The sequence below is a fragment of the Siphateles boraxobius genome, unplaced genomic scaffold, assembly GCF_051911475.1.
Source record: "Siphateles boraxobius isolate OS27281-9 unplaced genomic scaffold, OSU_SipBor_1 1, whole genome shotgun sequence".
Taxonomy (NCBI): domain Eukaryota; kingdom Metazoa; phylum Chordata; class Actinopteri; order Cypriniformes; family Leuciscidae; genus Siphateles; species Siphateles boraxobius.
This window is the reverse complement of record NW_027508699.1, coordinates 16,180,132-16,191,308: the sequence shown is the minus strand read 5'-3', so window position 1 is coordinate 16,191,308 and position 11,177 is coordinate 16,180,132. Positions and strand designations below refer to the sequence as shown.

Here is an 11,177-nt window from a genome sequence, read left to right as displayed (position 1 = left end):
TTATGTCTTGTTTCAAGGTCAGACAAAGCTGAACACACTGGATGCTAATTTAAAAAAACCATAGTAACAGTGAACTGATATGTTAGCATGAATCTTGACCACTGGGTGGCAGTTATTTCTTTTTGTAAAGATAAAAACGTAAACACTGCAGCAAGTTTCTACTAAGGTGCATCTTATTAATAGTGAAGAGTGCAATTTCACTGTAGTGGCACCAAACAGAACTGCAACAATATTGACAGTGTGTGGAAACACTTCTTTTGTCTTCCATTGTTTGGGAAAAGCTGTGTTATAAACTAAAGATAATACTATTAAAATTGTTTTCATTAATTGAAATAAAGAAGAAATGAATTTTTTTTAAAAAAATCAATGAAAAACTTAATTAAAAGTAAGAAATGTTGCCTTGTCAATCAACTGAAATAGTTGAAATACGAAGACTAAATTAAAGTTTGTAAACAAACTTTGATGTTGGCTTGAGAAAGCCTACCCAGAACAGTTTGAAATAGCTTAAAAAGCTTGAAGTCTTTCAGTTTGTAATAGTTTTAGTTTAGATGGATGGATGGATAGATAGATAGATAGATAGATAGATAGATAGATAGATAGAATCAACTAACAATACTATTCAAATTGCTTTCATTAATTCAAATAAAGATTAAATAAATGAAAATGAAACCTAAAAATGAAATCTGGAAATATAAAATAAAAACTCATTTAAAATATTAATAAATTTCTATAATAGTTCTTCTGGAAAATCATCGTGCAAAAATAATAGTAGTCATTGCACATTAAGCTGGAATGGGAAGCATTTCAACAACAATAATAAAATCAGTTTTACGTTAACCAAATGTCAGATTCATAACACTTACAAATGCTTTTTATTAACATACTTGGTTTTGTGGTCAAAGATAATCATATACATATTTGACAACTGTCAAAGATACTCTTTAATTTAATAGTACCATTATCTATCAGAATGACAGAATATTGAGAATTTTATTTGGGTCCAAAATGTCGCGTTTCACAGCAAATTCATGCAACCCCCCATCACAACACCCGGGTTACGTTTGGAATGGCACTTCAGAGAGAAGTTCGTTACAGGAGTCATTAGGCAGCAGAATAAAATGAGCACGTACATGAAACACTCATCTGAAACGGTGAGTAACGATGGGACGTCGTCAAAAGCTTCATGAGGAGAAAGTTCGGAAAAGTTGATAGTTGCATACACAGACTGGCATGATATCGACGGACTTCGGGTGACAGCCTTGAGGAAGTTAATACAGTAATAAATCTCGACACGGTCTACTTTCATGTTGTGCGGAACCCCTTGAAACTTGATCATGGGTTACACAAAAAGTATCAAATTACATACAAAAGCTAGTAGTTGGGCACTGTGGATAGCTGGCATACATTGAAAACTTGAAAATAAATTAACCGACATATAAAGAAGTCCTCTCTTCAAGCGGGGCTCTTTTGATGAAGCGTGTCCGTACGATAACTTGCAGTAGTCGTGTTAGTCGGGAAGGGAACGGTTGAGCAGTAGTAGCCGGACAACGTAGCAGGAACGTCCCTCCCGCGATGTTTGACAACGTCTGGGAGTGATGCTGTGATTGTAACAAACCCATAAAGTGCTTTCGCAATTGGACAATAAAAATAAACATGTTACACTGGGATAAAAACACAAGTTCAGGCACAACCGCGAATGTCCCTCATTTTTTGAACGGTGTCAAGCGTCCGATGTTGTGCCAGAAATTGGAGGTCTTGCGTTTGGGTTCGGCCAACATGATGACCTGCTGCTGGGGCAGGGAGGTGGGAAGCGTGGGGTGCTTCTGACGCAGCAGGAAGTCATAGTAGGGCCTGGTCACAGCTGTGGGGAGGAAGACATAAACAAGGGGTCAGGACACCTGAGAGTTCAGTCGCTCATTAGAGAACAGTACACACCCCCAGACAGCAACATAGTGTCGGCCCAGATCCGGCCCACATCTGGTACGTGTGGATTCCACGTGTACCAGATGTGGGCCGGATCTGGGCCACGTGGATTCCACAAGTACCAGATGTGGGCCGACTCTGTTGCTGTCTGGGTGTCTGGGACATGTAGACAGGTTGGTTTAGTAGATGAGCGTGTTTCGGTCGGTTGGTAATGATATTACTGCTGATATTATTGAATGTTATGCTGTAATGGTTTTAGTGTGTACTTATTAGGGAAGGATGGGTTGCCAGTGAATTATGTAAACTAGAACAGTGACTGTAAATAAAGAGCTGGGTATCGATACAGATTTCCTGATTCGTTTGATTTCTGATGTTGATTCGGTTTGATCTTTTATATGAAAGCGATTCTCTCTCAGCTAGTGCTGTACATTTTGTAAATTACAAAAATAATAATTCATATAATATCAACATGGCCTAAACTGTGCAGTTCAATTGCCAATTATTAACAAATGAATTGTAAAAAAAATATATAAACTGCTCTGTGAAAACTTTAAAATGCATTTATGTAAAAAAGTTAGTTATTTGTGAATCTGCCAAAATGTTTTGCTCAGCATGTTTTTTGATTCACTAAAAAGAACCGGTTTAAAAGAATCATTCGTTTGTCAATTAGACTACACTGATTATGTTATTGATTCACTAAAAAGAACTGGTTTAAAAGAGTCATTTGTTTGTGAATTGGATTATACTGGTTGTGCTCTATGTTTTTGATTCACCAAAAAGAACCAGATTTACTAGAGTCATTTGTAAGTAAATCAAACTACATTGGTTACTCTGTATGTTTTTGATTCACTAAAAAGAACCGGTTGATCCCTATTTGTGCTATTTGTTATTGATTCACTAAAAAGAACAGGGTTTAAAGAGTCATTTGTTTGTGAATCAGACTATACTGATCGCTCTGTATGTTATTGATTCACTAAAAAGAACAGGGTTTAAAGAGTCATTTGTTTGTGAATCAGACTATACTGATTGCTCTGTATGTTATTGATTCACTAAAAAGAACTAGGTTTAAAGAGTCATTAGTTTGTGAATCAGACTATACTGATTGCTCTGTATGTTATTGATTCACTCAAAAAGAACTGGTTTAAAAGAGTCATTTGTTTCTGAACTGGACTACACTACACTGGTTGCGCTCTGTTTTTGATTCAGTAAAAAGAACCGGGTATAATAGAGTCATTTGTTCATTAATCTCACTACACCAGTTGTGCAGCATGTTACTGCAACAACTAAAGAATCAATATGGATATCATTCAAATGGAGATCACGATTAATCCGAAAATCAATATTTTTACCCAGCCTCAGTTAAATAAGCGAATAAGTCACACTAACACACTCTGGAATTACCCTGGACTACTCGATCGGCTCTCTACTTTGAGAGGACACCCAGGATATTGCCCTGCGCAGGACCCCAGGAGGCACCATAACCCCCCGCCCCTGCCTACGCTGAGGGCCTTCAGGGAGGAGAGGTGAAGTTAAGGTGGCCCTAGGAGCCAGAGGTCCCGAAGGTTCGGAAAAACGTAGGCACTTGGAAGTTTTTGGGTGAAGAAGTGATGGAGATCTTAGTGCCACAAGGTGCTGTAAAGCTAATGCTGTTCCAGGGCAGTGCAGTAATGATGAAACACACAAACATAATCAAACACATGCTTGTGAACAGATGAACAGTGACCACACATGGCACAACTCATTCACTACATGATAAACTGAAATGATTTCACACTGTATCCTGAAAACAGGGCTCTCTAGCATATAATAATACATAATAGAACAGCTGAAATTCACCTTTGGGCTTCCCTGTTGGATGACTTTTAGATGCATTCAACATGGCCTGCTTCTTCTGGACCTCTGTGATCGTAAAACCTGTTTGGAGGACAAACAAAAACATTGATAAACTTCTAGATTATCATTCTTAATCAACTGTGGAGAACTGACACGTTCATCATTAACGAATATATACTGCTGTACAGATCAGCAAATATAAATACAAACGTTAAAAATATTTCTGTCATGACAACTCTAGGAGTGTTTGGCATGGTGATGGATATGACAATGTTGACATGTTTGGTCTTGGCGAAATAGATCTGCTGCTGCTGCTGCTGTAAGTGTTGTTGCAGTTGATAATTGTCGCTGCTGCTGCAGAGCAAGTACGGGACTTGCTACTGCCAATACATACACAACACACTGTTGTGAACAAGTAAGACAAGCTGCTGCTGTACAATATAGCTTACATGAATTACTCGTAGCAGATCTATACAGGTGGAGCTGGGGAAGGTGGAGCGTTTCTGAAGCGCGCTGCACTGCTAAGGCAAATGCTGACCGAGTATTTGAAGGTTGAGCACGCGAGCTCATTAGATACTGACATGCAGGAACCAATCAGCTGTGCCCTATAGATAACGATGTAATTATGAGCAGGCTGAGTTAAATTACGTTTTAGCATGCGCCATCTAGAGTTTCATGACATAACTTTGTACATGATCAAATGGCATTGCTAACTGTTTGAATGTACATTAGTTATAGTTTGGTAATTATATCAAACTGAGAGGGAGCACTAAAATTACTAACTGGAATGAATAAAAAACAAAACAAAACTGAAATAAAAGTAAATCAAAACTATATATATATATAGTTATAAATAATATTAATTAGTATTAAATAGTATATAAATAATATTAATGAAAAATATGGTTGCTTATTGGCCAGGTTATGTCCATTTTTGTTAATGTAAGAACAAATGATGCATTATGAGTTGTAGAAAATCTAAAAATAATCCATTTAAAGACTGTTGACAATACAATCAATGCTTTTCGTTCCGCTTCTAAGAGCCTGACAGAAGAAGTGCTGTTCACCTGTTTCGAGGTCATGCTGGACCTGTTCCCGTTCATCTGCAAAGGCTCGCAGCCAGCGCTGCTTCTGCTCGGGTTTCTTGGCACACAGAAGGTGGACCTCCTCTCCCCCGGGAGAACACAATTTCAAGGCATTCTTCACACTCACGTTAAAGTCCTTCTCCTTCCCATCCTCTACATCCACCACTTGCATCTGATCCATGTCTAACCGACCCTTGTAGTACAGGATGTCCCTCCGAAGCAGATCCTGGGGTACCAATCAAGACAGGAACTACTTTAATACTGATGAGAGCCACTCACATGAAAACCATCTGCCATAAATAACAATGATTCTGATCTCACTGGCCTGGCGAGTGACTGACCTTCTTACAGAAAACCAATTGGTGGTCAAAAAGGAAGAACATTCGCTGCTGGCCTTTGGCCTGTGGCTGGGAGATCTTGGTCAGGTCTCCTGAGAAAATCAGATCAGAGCTCCTGCTCAAGATGTCTTCACCCTAATGAAGGGGAGAAAGAGCCTGTGAGACCACACACATTCCTGGAGTGAATACGTATGTGAACTCTACACCCATGATGCTCCTGTGACTTACCTCCCAGTCCTCTATAGAGCTCTGCCACTGGGCAATTTTGTCAATATTCTCCAGACGCCTCTTCCTCTCATTGATCAGTCTGGCCACATTCTTCATTGCGTTTAAGGCAGCTTCCACATCCTTATAATCTCTGAAAAGCAGAATATATTATATTGATATTGTATAGCTGTAAAATGACACTAAGCAAAATGTGAACCAAATCGTTCAAAAAACTGGTACAGCAATTTGTCTTCGTCCATTAGTGATCATGAACTTGTAAATATGTATTTTTAAATGGGTACTTTTATATATTAACAAAAATAATGCTCCTTTGTTTATTTGTGAATAATAATCATACAGTGAATATTTGTCATACAGTGGAAAATATGCCTTGATTATTTATAACAACATTTTTGCTGTGCGTGCGCTCGCATGTGTGTGTCTGTGTGAGTGACATATGTGGTTTATAGAACATACTAAACTGTGATTTTTTTTTTTTTTATTCAAAAAGATGCAGAAATATTTCTGTGATGGGAAGGGTAAGTGTAGGGGTATAGAATATACAGTTTGTACAGTATAAAAATCATTACCCCTATGGAGAGTCCCTGTAAACCACATATGCCAGTGTGCGTGTGTGCGTGTGTGATTTGAAAAAGTTTCTTATGCTCCTTAAGGCTACATTTATTTGATAAAAGAATACAGTAAAAACAGTAATAATGTGAAATTATTACAGTTATTACAATCATGATTAATAGAAATTTCAAAAGAACAGCATTTATTTGAAATAGAAATATTTTATTACAAAAATATATTTACTGTCACTTTCAATCAATGTGTAAAGTGTGGGGGAATTTTTTTTATTTCGTAATTATTACAGACCTGAATTTCCATGTCTTTATTTGCCATACAGTACATTTTGATGCAGTTAGTTTGTTATGAGTGAAATGAGTGAAAAGCACTTCAGAACAATTTTTTGTATTTTGTATTTACACTTGATCACCGTGATTCCATCAAGCAGATCAAGTCATCAGCCAATCAGGACACAGCACATTACCACTTGTCAACATTAAGTGGGTTCTGTACCTGGATAACTGATTTCCAGTCTGTGGTGGAAAAATGGCCCTGGTGCAAAGTCGACCTAAAGTGGCAGTTAAAAACTTTTTGCAGTCGCGAGGGCTATGCGTTTCAAATCTCGTAAAACGAGGAGGAGGAGCTTGCAAATAAAAATACATTGCATAGATGCCACGATCGATATGGCAAAAAGAAACATATGGGTCTAAAATTATTGCAAGATATGGCGGGAAAAATGCACATCGGTTACAATGAATGGTTGTGTTACTTTCAGGTGCGAAAGAAAACTTGGTAACACTTTACAATACGGGTGCACTAATAAGCATTAATTCATACTTAACTAATGCACGGATAATCATGAGTTAATGTATGACTCATGAAGAACTAAACCATTAATTAATTATTACTGCATCAGCAACTAATAAAGAGTCTCTATGATTAATAGATCAAGTAATACATGAATTGCTATTAATTAAACGTGTCATCATGTATTAATTCCTTAATAACATATTTTATTAACTAATAGTGTAAATTAATGTGTTAATTAGCACAATTAATCAAAGCTATGCACTTCAACTTCCAGTTTTCTGCTTTAATTAATCATTAGCTAATGATTTGACAGCCAATTAGCCAAATCTATCATTATGTTATGACTTTACTTGTTGAGGCACATGACTATTAACTAATTGTTAAGTAATATGTAATTTTGGTTTTGACATCCACACTATGGATTTCAATTTCCCGCCTTTTACATCCAGGATTCACTGTGCCAGATGAACTGCCGCATCCAATAGTTCATGGCACAGGAGAGTGTCAGGTTAAGCTTGAGCTTGAGGATTTAAAGGAAGAACACTGAGAATATGTGGCCGGGCTCTGCTATTTCATAACACTGTGTCTAGACCAGACAAAGAAACTAGAACCCATTATAATCAGTGATACAACACTGGATGCGACACAATGCTACACGACACAACAAAACCCTGACAGTTAACTGATGCCTTACTCTATTTCTGACTTACTCCGAGCTTTTGCGCTACTTCTGTTATGAAGGACAAATGGACTTGCAATGGTCTGTCATGTCCAGTGTAGTCAGCTGTAATGTTCTCGTCCAGTTTAAACACGGTGTAACAGCGTCAGTATTTCAGATTCTGGTGTGCTGATATTTGTGTGCGGCCCAACTTACCCATCCTTCAAACACTCTCTGACATTACACTCACTGCATGTGCAACTGTCAAAACCCATAACCATAATGACATATTACTTAATTAGTTAATAGTAAAGTCATAGCATAATGATAGTTTTGCAAATCATTAGCTAATGATTAATTAAAGCAGAAAACTGGAAGTTGAAGTGCATAGCTTTGATTAATTGTGGTAATTAACACATTAATTTACACTATTAGTTAATAAAATATATTATTAAGGAATTTTTTTTGTTGGTGTTGTTTTTTGCAGTGATGCAATAGAATCACTTTTTTTGTAATCTCCCCAAAGAACCTTTCAGTGAAGAACCATTTTTCTTAGTGTAAAAAACATTTAAAAAAATCTAAAGACCCTTTTTCCAGTATAAAGAACATTATGTGAAATGAATAGCTGCCAATAAATTTTTTTAAGGCTTTTTAAGAGTGAATCTCCCTTTAAAATAGAACTAAGGCCTGGTTCCACAGACAGGGCGAGATGACAGACAAAAATGCTGAGAAAAATACAGCAAAGTACCTGTGCTGTGGGTTGGTGTACTTCAGCAGTTCAGCCAGCTGCAGAGGGTACTTGCAGATCTTCTGAACAGGAGTAAGCAGGAATCCATCCAATGAAATGTCAATCATCTTCTGGAGCAAGCGACAGGCCTCAAAGAAGAACACATACTTCTTGATCTTCATCAGTTTGGAGAGCTGAACGCAGGCATTGGGGTGGTTGTTGCAATACTCAGAGTAGATCTGGAAGTTTGTTTGCTGGATGGAAACGAGCGAAGAGAACACAATAAAAAAATCAAAGCGTAAAAACGGTATCCTACATCAATGCCTACATCGGAGTCAGCTTACCTGTTCTAAGAAGCAGGAGCCAATCTCGCTGAGGTGAGGATGGTCTTTGTTAAATTTCTTTTCCAAGGCTTTGACGAATTTCTTCTGGAAGCGGTAGAGCTCATCGATGTTGCCAAAGATAGTGCGCAGTTGCTCCTCAGTAAACATGTCTGTCCTCTTCCGGCACTGTTTTATATAGCCCTGGAAGCCAATGTAAGTTTGTCAAGCAATGGTGGATTACAGAACAGCTACTCTGATGTGAATCAAGTAGTTCTGTCAGCATGTAAACACAGTGCCAGGTGACTCTATAGACTGTAACAAGATCTACATACTGAGGTAGAACTGATCGATCAGAGTCATGTGGTAAACTGACCTCACAGATGTCCTTCAGGTGTTTGATGTAATCCCTCTCTGTGCTCATGATCTCATTGATGACGTTGGCTCTCATCTGCTCCTTGCAGGGCAGGCCGGGCCCTAAAGGGCCCCCTATGCTGGCTCCACCCCCCTCCGAGGCCCCGTCTAGATTGGCTAAGTATTCCTCCATGGGCTCATCTTGGTTCACCCGTAACTATCAATAACAATGGTTATAGGTTAGTTCACGATGTTGAACTATGACACAATGTCTGGCATTTTCTGCTAAATGTTGAAAGTGCTGCTCCTTGTATCAATGCCCTTGGCAAAAAGAACAGAGGTACATCGAAGACCCCTCAATGTAGCTTAATGTAATAGTGATGACATAATGTGTCTATTTTTTTTTTATGAGCGGGAAGTCTGCTTTCTTTTACCCGAACGAAGCTGGCGGGGAACCAGCCCTCGCTGTCCAACACCCGGCCCCACCACCACTCCTTGTTTGTGGCGTCCACTACTTCGATGACATCTCCAGCTTTGAAGCCCAGCTCCTGGTCGTCCATAGTGACATGGTCCCATAGAGCCTCCGCGCACACGCTGCCATCACTGATCAGCTATTGACAAACACAAGATGAAAGTCAAACTGAATGATGAAATATAACTGATCATATTAGAGGAGGAGCTACAGGGATCTTCAACATGTGTTTGGATGAAAATGTCTACTCAAGGTTTCATTTGAGAGGTTTTATACTCTTCACACCAAGAACGATAACTATAAAGATAACTATATTAATGTCCACACAAGCGGACGATATCATTGTTTACTCTAAGCGCGTGCCTGTCTGTCACTTTAAATGCTCGAGCTTGTTACAGCAGGATGGATTTTGATTGGCTGTCAATGTTTTTTATTGTTCATCCGCTGGATAAAATCGTTCTGAAAGTGATCCCATTGTTTCTCTGTGCCGTTATCGTTATATCTGTGGTGTGAACTGCTATTATTTAATATTGAGAATGATTTCTAAAACTATATCTTTATCGTTATCTTTATAGTTACCGTCCTTGGTGTGAACAGGCCTTTATATTTGTTTGCTTTTTCTGTTCGATACACACTGTACAACAACATGCAGTTTGCATTAGGGCTGGGCGATATATTGAATATTCACTATATATATCTGTTATGATTTTGGTGGTTTTATAAAAATATGCAACACTGAATAAAGAGAGGATTTTAATGCAATCTTTTAAAATTACACGTTTCATACAAAACGTAAAATATTACATTTTTAATAGTCTCTAATTAAAATGTTAGCAAAATGCCATTAATGTATGTAAGTTCAGTCAGTTTAATCTTTCGATGCATCATTTTCAAACTAAACAATATACACAATTTTCATACTGAGTTTGTGCATGACAGGTGTAGTTAAATATTACTATTTATTACTTTTATATATTTTTGCAAATAAATTAAATTAATTGTTCTTATTAGCATTGATGTGTTTATTGATTCTCTTCAATTTCTTTTTTATTTAAGTTCACTTAAATTAAAAGTTGTTATAATATTTGAATGTTCTATAATTTTGAATACAGTACATGATAAATAAACATTTGCAGTTTAGGCGTTATTTTCAAATATACTGTAATGTTGAATGACTATTACAATTACTCATTATATCCCCAGAAATAAATTTGCACATTAATTTGTCGATTCAATGTGAAAATATATGTATCAGTACACAATATAATGTTAGGTGTGATTAATCGAGATTAATTAGAGAAACTTGTGTGATTTTTTTACTGATCAATATCCCCTATACATATACACAATACTCAATACATCTAACATCTGGTGACAAAAGGTGAATTGTTTTGCCTTGCGACGCCAAAAAAACACTGTGCAACAATACAGAGCATTCAATTTCACAGTCTGTTCCAGCATCTCAGTGGCATAGTGTGTTATCAAGCAAAGATACACAACCCTTCATTCTGTGCACTTAACCAAAACCAAACTGCAATGTATCATTGCAGGAAGCATTGCCAAATTAAGACTCTTCTGTCTGCGGTCTACTTTTTTCCCTGAGTGGTCATTTTACATTTCCGCTTTTTGCTTGCAAGGATTGGTTTGGCAAAGAAAACAAAAAGTGGGGTGATGTATTGCCTCACTGTTCAGCTTGGCTATAGCGAAAATTAAGTGAAATCCTGGCAAGCTCAACAGCCTCCATTAAACCATCTCTACTGCACGGCTAAACATGATCTATTGGTGCTGATGTAATCATCACACTTCGTTCTCTGTCCACACAGCGTTGATGAACTCGAAGGCTGAAAAGTGAACATACACCCCCTGAATCCAGAGCCCTG

At 37.7% G+C, this 11,177-nt stretch overlaps 1 protein-coding gene across 10 annotated transcripts in view; it reads right to left on the bottom strand.

The window, feature by feature from the left end:
- Positions 1 to 844: 844 nt before the first annotated feature.
- Positions 845 to 11,177, bottom strand: part of arhgef4 (Rho guanine nucleotide exchange factor (GEF) 4) — a 92,600-nt gene continuing 82,267 nt past the window's right edge. For 9 of the 10 annotated variants that reach the window (XM_077225154.1, XM_077225195.1, XM_077225169.1 and 6 more), the window contains 9 exons: positions 9,260 to 9,436; positions 8,848 to 9,042; positions 8,496 to 8,675; positions 8,173 to 8,405; positions 5,408 to 5,537; positions 5,183 to 5,314; positions 4,824 to 5,067; positions 3,760 to 3,837; positions 845 to 1,861 (listed from right to left, as the gene is read on the bottom strand). In XM_077225154.1, the coding sequence (XP_077081269.1) occupies positions 1,704 to 1,861; positions 3,760 to 3,837; positions 4,824 to 5,067; positions 5,183 to 5,314; positions 5,408 to 5,537; positions 8,173 to 8,405; positions 8,496 to 8,675; positions 8,848 to 9,042; positions 9,260 to 9,436 (1,527 nt within the window). In that variant the 3' untranslated portion in view covers positions 845 to 1,703. Of the gene's footprint in view, positions 1,862 to 3,759; positions 3,838 to 4,823; positions 5,068 to 5,182; positions 5,315 to 5,407; positions 5,538 to 6,338; positions 6,525 to 8,172; positions 8,406 to 8,495; positions 8,676 to 8,847; positions 9,043 to 9,259; positions 9,437 to 11,177 lie in introns of those variants that run through there. The other variant, XM_077225218.1, reaches the window with a different exon arrangement.